Below are 18,774 nucleotides of genomic sequence, written 5' to 3'. Positions count from 1 at the left end.
ATAGTTTATAATGGAAATTTTTATATTATCTTGAGTTTTAATTTCAAAAGAAAATATTTAAATGAGTTTTCAATCTGCACGTCTGAGTCAGACAGGAGATAAATTTTCAAACTCTTTTCTCTTTGCAGAGATATTACTATATTTGTTCACCAAACATTAAGAAGTTCTCAGCCTATCTGTTTTTTAAAAAAATTTTGTAATTTTCTCTAACATTGATATTGTATATCTCTATATCTACAGAAAGAGAAAATTTCAAATTACATATGTTGGACCATTGTTTGCTTTATTATATTGGTTGAAATATATTTTGTCATAAGAACCTGATATGCTTAGTCTAATGATGTTGCTCTGAAAAGCAATAAGTTTTTCTCACTGATATTCAAAACTGACTGCCACATTTCTCATTAACATCTACTTCTATCCAGTTTTTCTGGATACCAGGCCACATTGGTATTTGCGGGAACGAGCTTGCAGATACAGCAGCTAAATCTATCTACTCTGGCACTATCACCACTGTGCCTATTCCATACATGGACTATGGTTCAGTATTCAAGGCTCGGCTCCATGCCAGCTGGCAGTCCATTTGGAGTGAGCAACGCAACAACAAGCTTTTCCAAATAAAACCCTATATTGGGCTTTGGCCGTCTAGCTTCCGTAAGGTTCGGAAGGAGGAAGTTGTTCTAACTAGACTACGCATTGGTCACAGTTTTTTAACTCATCATTTTCTTTTATTTGGAACTGATGCACCAGTGTGTAGTTTGTGTAACACTCAAATCACTGTAAGCCACATTTTACTTTCTTGCCATTCTTACGACTCTCAACAGTGGCACTATTTTAAACATGTTCTGTCCAAAGGTTTGTCCGTAACATTGGACAGTGTTATTGGTGACAGTGACACTGTCAACCACCTTGATAAAGTTTTTAATTTTTTAATGGCAATTAATCTTTTTAATCTCATTTAAGTGTTTGATATTTATTCATTACACCTTTTTGATTATGGTTCCCTTTTAAGAATCTCAATCTGTATAGTTCAATTTGAAATTGGAAAATGGCCAGAACATTAAATAACTCGACACCAGGACTGAAAAGGCCAACTTCAGGTGACTAACGCTGCTGTTTGAACTATCTGTTTGAACTACCTGTTATTCGTCCTGGCGAGTTGTTATTACAATTTTGCTGCATGTCTTTTAACACTTTTATTACTTTACCTTTTGGTACTGGCCATAATGACACATAACCCGGAACCAGGACTGGAAAGACCAACTTCAGGTGACTGGCGGTGGTTCTTGTACTTACTGTTGATCTTCCTGCCAGGTTATGATCATTACCATTATGCAACGGAAAGTCCTTTACAACTTCTATTACTGTAGTTTCTCTCTTAACATTGTAGACTTGATGTCAACATTGGTTTTCTGCTATTTATGTTTTTCAATGCTGTTTTGTTTTACCTTCATCTGCTTTTGTGAATTTTACTACATTTAATTTATTTTTATCTTTTTGCTGGATGTTTGGCGCAGATAGCCTAGCTGCTCTGTGCCATAAAACACTAAATCAACCAACCATAATGTATACTTTAGCCATTTCATTATTATAGAGTAATAATAAAAACAAAAAACGTTTAAGCTACAGTGTTTAAAAACCTGTCTTGTACGCTAAATCTTGAATAATTTCTAATTTGGTTAATAAATTTTGAAGAATACTTGATACTTCTGTTTAAAAAATCAACAAAGAACATTTATTAGTGTCACTGTAAGTTAATTTTTCTTACCTTGTCCCACTTTATATGAATCTTTGTATTCAAGGCATTCGTGGTGTTTATCAGGGACTCACTGCAACCATAATGAAGCAAGGAAGTAATCAAGCCATTCAATTTTTTGTAATTGAGTCTCTTAAAGATTGGTGAAGAGTGAATCAACAATATTCACTTAACACTGAGAGAAGAAATATTCCTGAGTGCAAAAGATGCTGCTCTTAGTAGAAACAAATCACTATAACATGCTATCAATTAACCAGTTTCACATTTCAAAGTACCATTGTGCATATGAAAGGTAACGCAGCACAGGATCCTTAAGATTGAAGTTGCTGCTTGGCATGTCTGTCAACAGTCCTGTGTATCTTGTGGAATACAGTAGAAAGCACAACAGAGGTTTACATTCTGATCTACACAGTATAATCACCAACCTTCTATTGCTAAATTCAGGTGAATCAACAATATTCACTTAACACTGAGAGAAGATATATTCCTGTGTAGACTTTGCATTTTCTAATCCACTTTCATTTTAATCTCTACCTGGCATATGAAACATATTGTTTGCAGTAATCACCTTTAAGACCAACCAAATTATTATCTTGCAAAATATTGTTTTCTAGATCACAGAGAATTTCATAGGTGGAAGACTTGCTTATCACATTGAACCACTGATACATTTATAATTAGGTGGTTATAATATTGGAAGAGAAACCTATATAAGCGCTTCTGAATTCATAGTTGAAACATTGGAAAGATTTAAAACCTGGTCTGAATGCTTTGACAAAGCTTTAGATTTGGTAGGTACCTGGAGTTAAGTCACTCTACCCATTCTTCTTATAAATTGCTCATAATTGGCATAAGTGTAACATGTGTAAGATGGATCATGGCTGCATCCTGAAACATGGAAGCTGGCAAACATACAGGTTCACCATCAGTACTGGTATTTCTCAAGGATTAATATTTTTATTGCTATTTCTCTTCAATATGTTTGCAATGGATATGGCCCAGTTTGGCATTCATATGAGATGCTGTATTTCAGTCACTGCTGATGACATTCTGGTGTATACCAGAAACAAGTTAAGCTGATATTTGAAAGCAAAATGGAGCCATCCCTATTTTGGGCCAAACCCACAACTCTTTTCTACACACTACAACAGACATGTTGATGGAAAGAAACATTACCATTCTCTGTGATTACTGCAATCTCATTTGAAGAAATACTGAGATAATTTTTGACATAGAACTTAAATTTAACAGTAATATTAACATCAAAATAACTAGAACTACCAAAAGCATCACTGCACTGAAAGATACAGCACAGAGTAGAGCTGGAAAATGTTGCTTGTGCTGTACATCTTATCCTGGATTATGTACTGTTAGTCAGTATGTATGCTTTGAAGAAAGATGAGATAGAGAAGATGCAAAACTCTTACCTGATCAAAGGATGTGGTTTAGTCACCTCAGTCAAGGCTGTATTACATATCATAAGCTGCAGAAACAATGGAGAACACTAACAGCATGTGCAAGCAAAATGTCTTCATAAAGCCTTGCAGTGTAAATACCATGCATTCCATAATGATCCCATAAATGTCAAACAGGCAAGACGTTGCCTAAAAGGTGCATTGGTAGACGGTCATAGATGGACGTGCTATACAGACACCATGGAAATAATTTATTTCAACTTTATTTTAGATTATTTTATGAGAAATAAACATCTGCCACTACTGAGGTATATGGAGTTCAGCCTAGAAAAAAAAAATTGGGCAGAGGGTAAAACAGAAACAATCTTGTGAGCACCTATATAAAGGCCATGGTGAACATCATCATTACATGAATCGGGTCCGGCTCACTTCTTAGGTGCCATCTTTGTTTCACTCCCCCCTTTCTCACCCATCAATTTTATAATGCCCCACCACACTTCATCACCTTAAACAAGGAAAAGTTAAATACAGGCAAATTTCCAAGCATAGTTAAATAATCTTTCATGTGAGGGGACGAAGAGGAACCACAACGTTCCTGACCACTCCTGTTGGGGAGAGAATTTTTCAGATTTCTCTCTCTCTAAACCCCTACCAAGTTCGTTTGCATTTGCATCATTACAACAGGTGTTATAATGTCACAGATAATAGAAATTTGGTTGAATTTGAAAAATTTTTGTTGGGTATAAGGCTGGTGCAGCATTCAAGCTTTCCGTGAGCAGCATAAAGATGGAACTAGAAACATCTCTTCTTCAAAGAAATATACTACAAATAGACTATGCTACAATATTTTTGACAAACTCTCAAGCAATACTGTGTTATATTTAAATTTGTTTATCCCCAGAAAACAAAGCAAGTGGATGGTAAGGCAATCATCTATATTTAAGTGCCAGACAATAGAGGAGTGAAATTATAAAAAGCTGACAAGCTCAGAAGAGAAACCCATTAATTAAATCCTGTACTAATTCTTCTGGCTGGATTTTGACTTCCCCTGTACTAATAATGTGAAAACATTAACCATGGGAGGTATTGTTCACATATTGAGGTGATGAGACTGCTGGAAAACAAAATATTATACAATGCAGCTAAAAAAAATAAATAATGGGAAATTGATAGGCCAGTATACAGTAAAAAAAAACACTTGTAAAACAATAAAAGAACTCTTTTCTAACCCTGTACAAGACAGCCAACCTTCACATGAGGAGTCAGCTCCTATTAGTACAATTTTTAGGGTTATCATTTAATACTTAACCACATTGACTAAATCATATTTTCTTTTTTTATTGGACACTGTTAACAACAGTTATACCCAGCTGACAAAGCAATGCATTTTGTTTTTACTATTATTGCCACCCATTGTCTCAGTTGTTCATCTGAAGGCTTATTGCATTAAAAACTAGATTATGGTACCTGAGATGGGCACAACACAGACAGCCCCTTGTGTTGTTTTATGCTTTCTGAACCAAAAAATGGGTTTTTCATAAGAATTTGCCCTCATTGGCTCAACAGTGGGTCTGAAGGCTTATAACACTAAGAAAATGGGTTTATACCCATGGTGGTCACAAATACTATTCTGTAGCTTTGTGTTTAGCACCAGAAAAACTGATGTTTTAAGTTCAGAATTTAAAAACATTTATATAATTAGCTGTTTTCTTTCCAAGGCTGATTTTTATTTTTGAGATAACTAGGTAAGTCTCTTGTTCTAACAAGAAGTTAGTATATCTATTTTATTATACAAGATGGTGGTTACAGAAATGTTAGATTCTATACAAACCCTGTCACAAGAAGCAACACCTTGAGGTTTTTACCAATAGTAATTAATCTGAACTATTTTTGAAGTATTTTAATATTCTATTTGTCAATATTATATTTACTCTCTTGAAATTCTGGTGGTCTAGTAATAAAGTTCTGTCACAGATTTTTATTGGAGAATTATGCATACTATTATTTCATTAAGTTTTAACCCTCAAATTATTGGCTTGTTTTTATATGGCTCACTACCAATAGTGTCCACATATTGCATTGTATAGTGTAGTTTTATATTTTTACCTGTTACAACACATAGGGTAAAGAAATGACCAAAAGCAAATTGGGGAAAACACTCATTTTCTTTAAGAAATACACAGAAAACACCAACAATAATTAGTAGAATTGGAGTATTATTGGTATTTTTTGTTCACTTCTCATGTGACTCATGTTACCAGGAGTTCTGTAACTACTAAACTCATGAATACACAAGCATAAATAGTTTATTAACTTGTATATATAAAACTGGTTTGAGTCCACATAAACATAGGGTTGAATAAAATCTTTTCAAAATTTGAAGTAATCCTTTGAAATTTCTTGTTTAGTAAGTTCTTTTAATGATAAAAATGCTAACATAATACAGTTTACTTAAGATCTATCATCCTCAGTTTTTGGGGAAAGAGCTGTGTCTACCAGAGTCTTAACTATATTCATAATGAAAATGTGTTTATTTCTAGGGAAATCTGTTTGTATAATATTACTCTATTCTGGTTTTGCTGCAATCAAGTTATTAAATGGTTTTAATTGAAAGTGAACTTAATGTGTATTTGTGAAACTAATTTTATGATTAATCCTAGGATTACTAATGATATCCCTAAGGACCATATTGACTTTTTAAATATATTTTCATAAAAACATCAGTAGAGGTGTTCCATCTATGTTTAAAAAAAAAGAATAATTTATACCAATATTTTTCTTAGTTCTTTATACAGAGTTTTGTAGTAAGGAAATATACATTATGTTACTCATTTTTAACAGTATAAAAATGAGTTTGTAGGTAAAATGTTAAAAATTATTTACTTTTAAAGATAATGTTGGTTATATGAAGTCTAGTGAGTCATGTAGTTTAGTACTAAACCTGTAGCCTGGGATGTTTAGAAACCACTGTATGTATTTTATTAATTGATTACTTTACTACTGTAGTGTCATCATAGCTTCTTTATCACATTTTAGAGAAAAATCAGTCTGGTTAAAAATGAAATAAATCATAAGATTATGAAGACATTGTTTATTCTGAAGAAGATACCACCTTTAAAATATGACTTGTGTGTATATCAGTTTATTTAAAACTGGGATTAGAAAAGGTTTTCAAGTGTTTGATTATTTAGCCATTAGAAAAGTAGATAATGTTTTACTTGAAAATAGTGTAAGAGAATAAAAACTTGTCAAGGATTAATTATGAGGTGTGACTATATTAGATGGTATAAAAATTGTTATCTAATGTAAAGAAGTTTTATAAGCTGAGTTTAATGAATGTTTATAAATTGTATATTTCTTATTTTTTTTTAATATTTTTTACTGTGTTTTGATTTTGATATTCATTAGCAGTAAAATTATAGAAGATTCTTCTCATTAAAAGTTTCATATGTGCCATCTGTAGGATGCTTAATTATAATGTACTAATAATGTCAATATCTATATTTTTAAATGAAAATTTAAATTCCCTGGTAGATTATAAACAAGTCTATAGAAAGACTCAATAGATAGTGAAAGATTTGATAAGTAAAATATGCAAATTTATTGAGTGAGTGAAACCTTCCTTTACTGGTTTCTTAATATATATTTTTATTCTTTCAGGCTATTTACATTTCCTATTACAACAGTATAATGAAGGTTTGAACAGTGTTTTGAGTTTCTGGGAGTTGCAGAATGAAAATCTTGATAAAAATGTGAAGGCCAAATTCTACAACTTGATCGGTAGTTTCTTAGAGGAACAGGTATTTGTAAATTTATTTGTAGTTTTTACTCCGTGATGATGAGAAAATGCACTTGTAGACAAAAATATATGTGTACAACCAGGTGGTATTTGCTTCTCTACATAGAGTTTTCTCTACCCATACCAGCCATTTTTTCATATGTATTTTTTACAATAATTAGGAATAAAATATTTTGAACAAAATTTTGAAATGACCTTCTAAAAGCAAAAATATTTTGAATCAAAAAATGTTTCATTCGTAACAAAGGACCTTGGTAATAGTTGAGTAAAATACAAATAATACATTATACATTTTGTGAGTGAATGGTAGTAAAACATCTTTATTCTAGTACATCATTCTGTTACCATTTTCATGTATAGAAAAAGCCATCTTTAGCTTGGTTCCAGCAGTCACTGAATGAAGATGACTCATTTTTTGTAAGTGTATGGAATGTTGCCACATATTTCAGAAAACTTGGGAATCATAAAGCAGAGATGGAAACACTGGAGCTCTTAGTGAAGGTAATAAAATACGTAATGATTCACTGTGATTTTAGTAGCAGGTTAATGGATTTTATCAGGTTATAAAAATGAATGTTAAGAAAATCTTCTTGCACTACAAAACAGTTCAAAGGAGTTTTTTTTTTGTTACAGTAACTTAATACCTTTCATTAAATGTTCATAGAAAAAAATGTGCAATATTTATTAAATAGATATTCTCTTGTCATAAGATTTTAACTGTGGAATGAAAATATAACTATATTTTGGAAAATTATTTTTTCCCCAATTTTTTGTGCTATTATCATTATAACTGTATTTGAAAATATTTTTTGTTCCACTCTCCTTAACAATTTTTTCCATGGTATTGGTAATTTTTTAAGATTTGTAAAATTATTTTAGCAAATTAAGTTTTATATAAGTTCAAATTAATTTAAAACTTTCAAGGTTTTCAAAAACAGAAATACATAAACAAATTAATTTAAATTGGGATTACATTGTAGTCTAAAATTTTAAAACAAAGAGCAATATACAAGCTCCATTACAAAGAAGACAATTAGAATAATCTTTTGGTTTTTGTTTGTTATTTATTGATATTGCTTTGTATTGTTTAGTCATATCTGGTAATTCAACATAAAGATATATTTCAAGATCTAAATTACAGGAATTTTGAAAGTTTATACATTGTAACATATGCAGTAGGTCTTAAGTGTAGTTCTGTTACAAAATACCCTGTATCTTTACATGTTAATTTTTTAAAAAGATGTTAATTACTTGTTTTAAATTTGAAAACTGCAAAAAGAGAGAAAATTATTGTATTAAGAATATTTATATATAAAAAATGAAAATGTAAAAACACCAAAGAAAAGTTTTAAAAGTAGCATATAGCCCATCAAAAATGATGTGGCAAGCACAACCACTCCACCCAATAGTATACCCTAACCTCACGTTTCACAACTAATTGAAAATAAATTTTGTGAAATCAAGCTTGAGCAATAAAGAGGCAGAAAATTGCAGTCAAACATCACTAAATTCCTTTGTGAGTCAGTCAAAGTAAGATTATTTATGAAATGAATTTATGTCACATCCATAGAATAATTATTGGTAAAAATGAATTAGATTTACAACTTCTAGTATATAGAAAGCCAGTACATTTTTAACAATACATTCCAATGATGGATTTTATCTCGCATTGTTAAGCAACAAAAGCATAGCCTAATGTTATTGTTAGCCTATGCATTTAAAGTATAAAATGAAATGTATAGTTTGCAACTGGAAAAATTGTTGATTAAAGAGGTTTATTTTTTATTAAAAACATTGATGATATGACAGAAAATATTATATTATATCAACACTTATTATGCATATAAGGTTTCATGGCACCACCACCCTCCTCACTGCTCCCTTGCACTCCTGTCACTAAAATTATAATGGGCAGACAGTAACCAAACTATTCTATCTAAATAAGTATATTTTCGCTTTTATGACTCATCCTATTTCGAGAAATCAAATGTGACATGACCAACACTGACTTTTATATGGGTTAGAGTACAAGAAAATAACTTGCACCTATTTTTAGATAAAGAAGTTCAAACAATTAAACAAACCTATTAGTTTATGATGTAAAAATATAAAGAAAGAAATGGTAAGAAGTATGCATTTTGTAAACTGGGAATGTCCATCAGTAATAGCATTATGATACATTTTTTGGGTCAGTGAATTTTAACAATTGCACAGGATAATATTTACGCGTTTACCAGACATTTGGTGCAGATAGCCTAGTTGCTTTGAGCCTTAAAACACTAAATCAGCCATCCAACCAACCAATATTTACATAAATCTGTCATTGAATAATACAAGAAAATCATTAAAAGACAAGGTAATTAAAGAGTCATCAATGTTCCCCTTAATTGCCTTAATATTATTGACTGAAAAAAAAAAAAATATACTTAGTTCTATCACTATGCACATATGTGACACATAATTTTCTTTTTGAAATTTACATTTGTAATTCATTTACAAAAAGATAAAGAAAAATAGCAATAAGTAACTGAAAAGGAACAAAAATCAATTTCAAATTATTACTAAATATTTTTTCTTTGTGAATAAAATAATATAGTATGTTCAACTATAAATTATCATTTTATTTAATAAAACAACAATTTCCCAAACACATTTCTTACAAAGTATTTCACCTAAGAAGTAGAAATGAATGAAAAATGAAGATTATATTTGAAACTTATGGTGCACCATACAAGTTCGTGACACTAAATTTGCTACACTCAGTTTCTTTACTAGTTGTTTTTATTTATTTTATTTAATGGAGAAACATTTAGAAACCTGTTTTTAGAAGTGCAACAATAGAATACACATAGCAATTCTTTGTATCATTTGATATTTGAAATATATTTATTGATGCATTCAAAGAATATTGATTTCTAAATACTAACATAAGTTTAGAAAATTAATTGTAATTGACATTTTAGGTTTACTTTAACGATCTTTTAGTCAACAGTAAATCAAAACCTGTATCAGAGCAATTACTACAAACTAGAAGGACCAAATGGGACAGGGCTTTGGCTGCTTTCTTCAGCACCAGAAGTTAGTCATCTACAAGCAACTTATGCCCTTGCTAGACGTTTACTAGAGATTGGGATGTATCCTCAGGTATCAACGTGGTACAACAGGATCTTGCATTACTTTCACATTGATAGGATAAGTCAGGTACCACACATCTTAAGGATTAGTCTGAAATTACACAAAACCTAGATATAATTTTACTGTTAAATAAGGCTGTTAAAAAATCCTATTTTAGCATTTAAAATATAGAAGTTTAAATTTCATCATACAACACAATGTATCTTGGATAAAAAATCTAGAGTTGATTTAATCATCATGCTTTTGCTTATTATTTCATTTAACATAAAAATAAATTTATAGATTGCATCATTAATAAATGTAATGAATCAGTTTATATATATATATATATATGTTCACTTATATGTGGTTTAGTAAAATTGGCATAAAAAAGCTGTTTAATATGAGAGATATTTTAATATTTACTGATCATAGGAAAGCACTGTACAGCTGTTTCAGAAAAATTTATCAAAAATGATAATTGCATTAAAACACTTTTTTATCCCTCATCTATATTACATTGAATGTTAAAAATACAGTACATATAATGTTCAAAAATAATTAGAAGATACCTTTATTGCTGGTTTGGGAACTTGCCAATTTTATAATTTGGTAGAAATTTGGGATATTTGAAAAACTGAATGGTACAAAAAATAACAAGTTTCAAAAACTGAAAATCCTGAGATTACCTCTGAATATAGGACTTAATAAAAACAAAATGTAATAAATAAATGTGACAAAATATCTGTTAAGCTTGCTATTTTAAAAACAATGTTCACAAATACGATCATTAGAACAGATTTTCACCTTTATTTTGAAATTTAAAGTAATTTTGCTATAAGCTACACTGAGATAATGAAAAGTTAATTGGTAGTGTGTGAAATTATTTTACTAAATTAATAAATAAGATTAACTAGTCTTGAGTTATTGTTTTCATCGAAAGAAATTTAATAAATATCAATATAAAAGTTATTTTATTGTTATGTAGTTGTTAAACTTAGAATTTGGAATTAATCTTTTTTTCTTTTTTTTTAAATGGATAACTTCTTTGGAATATGCTTTCATCACTTCATTGTTAACAGAGTGAATTACCCACAGTATTATCTTAATTTAATTCCTACATTTGATTGACATCACTACAAATGTGAATAGAAGGTTGACTAAATTTTTGTCAGTGACATTAGTTTTTAAAGAATATTAAACTTATTAGACAGGTGTGTTACTGGAAGATCTGTGTATTTAATGTAATCCATCATAAACCTAAATTATCATTATAAAAAATGTATCATATAACAAGTATGTTCAGTTTTTATTGCAGCAAATGATTAATATTTTGAAAATTAGCAATAAAACATACTAGTTCTTTTTATTTATCCATCCAGAAACACTACAAAAAATAATATACATAGATATTTCTCTCTTTCAATTTGGCAAAACAAGATAAGTGCTTTATGACTTGAAGAAATATAGCACAACTTATTTTTTTGTGTTTTGTAATGTAAGGGTGATTATAAAAGAAAGTTTTGCAGTTAAGTATACCACATCTTAAAAACAGTACATTATAGGAAGGTGAAATTGCTTAGAGTGTTGAGAAAGTCATTTTGATACCAGTACCTCAATTCTCACATGTTGCCACTAGAGATTGCACTGTTTTATTTTGCATATTGCCTATATTTCCATGGGTATAAATGAGCTTGTTGGTCACAATGCTGTCAAATCAACCAAATGAAACTGACAAGATGAGGTAATGAAATTTTGCAACACAAGATGAAATATTATATATGCAAAAACGAGCCTTTTTGCATATATATTTCTCTACAAGTGGGTTTTCTCGACATCACTGAGATGAAATATTAAGTCACCTGTGACAGAATACAGTAGAATGCATAATGTTTGCAGGAGCCATTGTTCCAATATTGTGTGCAAGTTTATAAAAAATATGTAGAAATAGGTTGCAGTTATAATAAGCTATGTACAGTAAACCATAAACACCTACACAGATTCTCACTGAGATTACCCAAGAACATGTATAAGTACACGTGGATTCAAAAGTGCAAGGAATGCTGCCCTGTATCATGGTTTGCCAATTTCAGCTATTCATAAGGAACTTTGATTGATTTTATGAATGTAGTAATACAAGCTAAGTTGTATTTGAACATTGAAAAAGATGGAATTAACCCAATCTGTTTTAGTTTATTGTAAGGCAGTAAATGTATAACCAATAATCTTCCAGTATTCTATGGACTAATGAAGCCTACTGCTCCTTATTTGGAAATGTCAACACTCACAGTTGCATTATCAGGTCATTTCTAACATGCTTGCACATAGTTTAGTTTCATGACTGATTTTGCATTTGGACAGTTCTTTCTTAAAAAACTATCAGTACCTGGCTAGTAACTGCACAGTCTATGCTTTATGTTTCTGTGCAATGTACATGACTAATATAATTTCCATGCTGCAGCAACAAACTGTGATAAACACCATGATTTTCACATTGGATATTATGCCTTTACATATTGATAATGTATTGTGAGATCATTTTCAAAACAGAGTAATTTTGTGTTACTTTTGTTGTGAATTGTCACCTTTTTTTTCAAACCTAAGTAGCTGAAGTCACATATTTTTCACAGGAACATGAAGGCTACTATTGCTGGAAAGAAGTTAAAAATTGTGTTTAGCATTACATGTTTACATAATTAATTTGATTAATCAAAAATCTTTCATCAACAAAACACAAGAGAATAGATAGAAATATATCAAAATAGAGAAATATGTTTAATAATAAAATTGTTTTTAACTCAACCCTAGTTGAAAAGCTTTTTTTATTATTTAAATTTTGCACTCAATTTATTAATCATTTGTGCATTTTTATTCTTATGGGTTATTGTTTTTATGGTTCCCATAACACTTGTGAATTTTTTCTTTTATATACCATACCATTTACAAAATACAATGTGATGTATTGCAGAATTTTTTTATAATCACCCTTTATATTGTATACAAGCATGTATTTAATATAATGATTTTCTTATGTTAAGTTTAAAAAACATTTTAAGAATTTTTTTTAATAAATACATCTTATCTAGATTACTCCACCACAAGAAAAATATCCTGCCTTTGTTGGAGTTGTTTACCTTGAAGCTTGCTATGCACTGATGCATTCTGGGTATTTTCAGAAATGCATTGATGCATGTGATAATATCCTGAATATCTTAACAGATGAGCAAGTAATTAATATGTCTTTCGAATATGTGGCAAGAGAACATAAAAGTACAAATTTGACTTCAACTGCATTGAACTCTATAGAAACAGCAACATTAACTAGCTGCAAAGCACAAGTATCATGTCCTAGGTCATTGTCACAGCAAATTGAAGCTATACCTAAAAGTAATCAACTTGAAGAAAAAGGCTTTCTTAGTCATAGTGCTAAAAGGAATCGATCTTTTAGTTGTGAACATGTTTTGGAAGAAGAACCTAAGATCTGTGGCTCTGCCTCTTGTGAAATAGTTTGGACAAATCTCCCATTTGGAAGTGTTCTGTTGGCAGTTAAAGCTGCAGCTTATCATCATTTGGAGGAGACAGAAGCAGCACTGGAAGCTCTCAGAAAGTAAGAATTATTCATTTATTGTATCATTAACTGTTTTGCTCCAGAATTTAGCTGGTGCTACATTTTGAGCTTTGAAGAAGTTCAGAAAATTTTTCTTTGCGATGTTAAGGGTTATAATGTTTTTAACTTGTTGACAAATCCAACAGAACAATCTGATTTCAACTCCAAATTTTTATTATGTGAAAAAAAAAAAACTACCAGCATTAAAAGCACGTATTTAACAGTACCTTTTCTTTACTTGATGGACTCAGCATATAGTCTTATGTGGCTTTGCTACCAGAAAACATGCACCTTTTCATTACAGTTATGAAAGATTAATAAATAAAGTGCCTGAATTTAGAATACAATATGGCTGTAATGTAGTGTATAACTGAAAATCAGAAATTTACAGCAATTAGATAGCATTTAATCATCAGTTGCAAAGATGCTACTAAATCATGGGATCATTCATATCTTCTCATTCTGACACCAGGTCTTGCACTTTAAACTATTCAGTGCAGGAGATTGCTTCCCTCCACCTAAAAAACAAAGAAAAACTTGCATATTTTTAATAGCAAAGAAATAATTTTAAAAGTTTCATTAAATTAGGTTTTGTTTATAAATAGTAATTAGATCAACTACTTAAAACTAAGTCAGAAAAAGAAAACAACTCTACAAGTTGGAATTTTCTTGTGAAAAGAAAAGTAGTCACTGTGAACCGTAAACCAGAAATTTACTTGTTAATTTCTGCTAATATATAAATTACCAGCACAATCATATGGTTCATTTTTTCTTAAAAGTGTGCTTCTATTAATCTGTTATTCAAACACACAGAAAAACAATGGCAAAAAACATTACTGACTTTTTCAGTGTAAAATTGTTTGGAGAAGAGATATCCTAGAGACCACACCTTTTAACTGTGAAAAATACTATAACATATCTCAAAGACTGGTTTCTAAACACAGTGAAACTTGCTAAGCTGGCTATGCAGACTTTTGGCTGTTAGTGAGGATAATCTGATCAAAACAGTATACATACTGCAATCAGAAATGAACTGAATTTTCAGGCTGTTAACAAAATGATATTAATTCAACTAGAAAACAGTCACATGTAGACTTTAATTTCTATAAAGCTTTGTAGAATTAAAAAGTAAAAAAATCCAGATGAAACTTCTAGTATTAAGTTATTAAACATGGTATTTATTAAATAATTGAACTCCCCTTCTATTTTGACAGTAATGGGGGAGTCCCTCCTCTTCAGCAAAATCTTGACAGTATATCTGTAGCTGTGTATCTTTACTGTTAAGGTTTTTTTATTGTTGTCCCACAATATTTATCTTGATTTATCCTGCTTAAATAATTTAACTTAAGCTTTGATTCACAAACTTGCCAAAAAAAATCCATTGCAATATCTATTATAGGTACCAATATTTTGTAACAAAATAAATGAAAACTGGTTATGAAATACACCATCTAGTGCACTAGTTATTTTTTAAGCATAGCATGTATACTACTAGTTAGCTTTCATATATAAATATTGAAACCTGCTCATAACACAGAGCATTGAGAGTCATTAGTTGTGTATTATTTGTAGCTTGTAATCTGTTAGTTAGTTTTAATGTATAAATATCCAAAACTGGTTACAATGTAGTTCATAAGCCAGCAACCCTTTAAAGAAGAACAGTCTCTTTTTTGTGTGTGTGTATGTGTGTGTCTGTCTCAGACCAAAGCATTTCAAGAGCTGCAACATGTCCAACTGTCATCTCAATATTATGTTGCACTTCCAACCACCTACTGTGGACTTGGCACATCCATTTGCATTTCATTCAAATTTTGATTGTTCAATAATTATTAGTCTTGGAATTTGAATATAAAATGGAAGCAGATGTGAAGAGCAAGTGTATCATGTTTCTTTTATTTTAAAAAATAAAAAAACGTTCAAAGAAGTAAAGCAAATCTGATATTATCTTTCTGTCTATATGCCCAATTGAGTCTTTTTTTTTATTTTTCTGACAAATGAGAATTTACAGTTTTTTTCGAGGGGGAAATATTTATGAAATGCCACAAGTAATTACTGTGAGTTACTGATGTATGATATACATCACACAGAGAACTAGTTGTACATTATTCATAGATTGTATTCTTTAAGCTAGTTTTCACATAGAAATGTCCAGAGCTTTAGTTATGCTGTATTCAAAACTGGTTACAAGCTACATCTAGAGTCATTGGTTGTGTAACTTATGCACTACTTAATTAGCTTTCATGTAAGTATATCTAAAATTATCCCCCATTCTCCATATAAAATTTATTCATAGAGCATAAAACTCTATATTTTCTTATGTTATTCCAAAATCTTTAGAAATTAGAAGGCTCATGTGAAATTTTTTATAACTTCTGACCCATGCTTAATGGTTTATGGGCAGTATCATATCTTACAGTCACATAAGAGTGAGCTTCTGTATGGTTTAAGTGCCTTATTGGAATGTTTTTATCTGAACATTGAATATAAGCAGAATTAATCTACAACACGTATAACTTCTATAAAACAAAGAAAAATTGTTGGGCAAGTTACCTAATTTCACTATACATTTCTACCTTCCTGTAAAATACTGCATTTTTAATTTATTTTAAGCATGTATTGGTTGTTGATTACTAAAAATGAAATTTAAAAAATCTGTGCATAAACATGTACAGCTAGACATGCATATAAACCTGTGAGTATCTTAGTGTTGCTAAAACAATAAATAAAGAAATATATTGGAGTGAAAATTGTAGATGTTTTATGAATTTATAAAGAAAATTGCATCTTTTTCTTTGAAGTACAAAACTTGTACTTATGGTGAAACAGTTAACAATTTTCAGTTGCATTTTTCTCTTTGATTATAATTTTTTTTTCAGCAATGCGTCTGTTATTTAGGATTGCTGAATTCAGACTTAGTTCATTTTATACAAAGTTGTAACACCTAGGAACAACCTCTTAATCATTTTCATAATTAGAGATTTTATTCATATGAAAACATACACATTTCATTAATGTTAAACATACTTTAAAAAAACATGGCATTACAAAAGTAGTTAAAAATTGAAAACCTTCCCTGATAAAGTTGTTTAATGAACTCTAAAGAAGTTATAATGTCATTGTATAAATCACTGTATAAATCCACCAATGGATTTTACTGTACCTTCTAATGTCTCACTTGCAGAATCAGCTAGACCTGATATGGCATTTTGAGACATGATTTCTCAGATACAAGAAGTTTTATTCATTTCCTTGATTTCATTTGTTCCTGTTCTTTGTTGCATGAAGTTCTTCCCCTCTGTATTTAGTTTTTCCACCCTTCCTGGATATTAAGGTTTGTGCCAAGCAATATGCATCACAATTAGCTGAAGTTGGCAACATACCTTATCCTTTACAGGCTATGGGTCAATTTGTTTTGACTCACCACCCACCTGACTGTACACTTCTCAACTCTCAACAGTTGGGGTCTATTTTACCTGTATGGGAGAAGTCCTTAGTTTTCCTTGTTTTATCCATGCGTAGTTTTCACATCTTCATCTTATCTTTACATCATTTTTGTGGTATTTATCTCCCATTTTTCACTTTTCCAAGGTAATATGCTATGATTCTGAGAGTTTTTTGAGGGACAGTCTCTTCTTTCTTACCTCCACATTTGTTTTTTATCGTCTTTGTTTCTTCCTTTACACACTTGGTTTCTCTAATGTTGGAATCTCCTGGGTCATGATGCAGTCTTGTCACAGATTTGTTTACTGCCCACTTACCTAAGGAATTTTCTTTGGCAGTATGTTTTGGCCATGTACACGAGACTTTGAAATCATATGTGGAGTATGTCCATCAACACTATCCTTTCCTCTGTGATAGCTTATTTGTCACTCTCAGAACCATGACAATCCCCTATTCCTCTTCTTCATCCTAGTCCTTCTCAGTCCTTACCTGTTTCTTCCTCCAAGGGTCCCTCAACTTGTCATTTTATTCAATGCAGATGCACACAGTGCTAACAGTATTGGTTGATTACTCATTTGGTTCTATTCTGGTGGGAGTTTGATTAGAGAAATTATCTCCTCTCTGGCTGGAAATGTTTCACCATAGATAAGTGGTTATTTGGATTTTATCAGAGGAGCTTGTCCTCCAATTCATGTCTTCCCTCCTTTGTTTCAGATAACCATTTTCTTCCCTATCAGGACCGGGATGGCCAAGCGTGTTAAGGCGTGCAATTCATAATCTGAGGGTCGCGGGTTTGCATCCCTGTCGTGCCAAACATTCTTGCCCTTTCAGCCGTGGAAGCGTTATAAAGTGACAGTCAATCCCACTATTCGTTGGTAAAAGAGTAGCCTAAGAGTTGGTGGTGGGTGGTGATGACTAGCTGCCTTCCCTCTGGTCTTACACTACTAAATTATGGACGGCTAGCACAGATAGCCCTCGAGTAGCTTTGTGCGAAATTAAAAAATAAAACAAACTTTCCTATCTCTCTGGCTATTGAATTTGTTTATCTTTCTCTAGGCTGTTTGTTGTCCTCAAGAAAACCAGAGACTAGTGGCCTGCAATAAACTTGTCTCATCTCAGTCATTATCTAGTTCTGCTCTGTTTTTCATATGGAATTATTTCTCATCTTCAGGTGTACTTTTTCTCCAGGTTTGTAGATAAACAAGATTGATATAGTGAATGCTTATTTATATATCCTTATATCTCAGCAGTTACAACTACAATTTCAATTGTTCATAACAGGATGATTTACCAATTTTTTGCACTGCTCTTCAGGCTTGCTTTGGCCTCTTTTTTTGTTGTTTGTTTGTTTGTTGTTTTTTGTCAGATGATCAGAGCATTCACTTCTTACCTATCTGCATGTTAACAGGTTGCACTTTCATCATTATAGAGATGACTCTCTACTGTTAGCTTCTTCTGAACAGAAATCTGCCCATCACACTCATCAGCTGCTCCTAGAGGTGGCTCGAGTGAACTGGTTAATGAAATTGGAGAAGTCATTCATTCAACCTACCCAGTATCTTGCCCATTTTTCTTTAACACTTATATCAGTCAAGCCCAACCTTCTCTTCAACTTTGTTCTATGGAACTTTCAGTTCTCCAC

The 18,774-nt window shown here is 31.1% G+C and overlaps 1 protein-coding gene across 18 annotated transcripts in view; it reads left to right on the top strand.

Moving 5' to 3' along the window:
- LOC143249000 (uncharacterized) overlaps positions 1-18,774 on the top strand; it is a 76,047-nt gene that overhangs the window by 45,289 nt on the left and 11,984 nt on the right. For all 18 annotated transcript variants that reach the window (XR_013027335.1, XR_013027334.1, XM_076498123.1 and 15 more), the window contains 4 exons: positions 6,832-6,971; positions 7,331-7,471; positions 9,956-10,171; positions 13,171-13,691. Coding sequence is in view for 16 of the 18 variants with exons in the window: in XM_076498123.1 (XP_076354238.1) it covers positions 6,832-6,971; positions 7,331-7,471; positions 9,956-10,171; positions 13,171-13,691 (1,018 nt within the window). In the remaining 2 variants the exon portion in view is untranslated. The remainder of the gene's footprint in view (positions 1-6,831; positions 6,972-7,330; positions 7,472-9,955; positions 10,172-13,170; positions 13,692-18,774) is intronic.

The sequence above is a fragment of the Tachypleus tridentatus genome, chromosome 4 (genome assembly GCF_004210375.1).
Source record: "Tachypleus tridentatus isolate NWPU-2018 chromosome 4, ASM421037v1, whole genome shotgun sequence".
Taxonomy (NCBI): domain Eukaryota; kingdom Metazoa; phylum Arthropoda; class Merostomata; order Xiphosura; family Limulidae; genus Tachypleus; species Tachypleus tridentatus.
The sequence above is the reverse complement of the archived record's forward strand: the minus strand, read 5'-3'. Positions and strand labels throughout refer to the sequence as shown.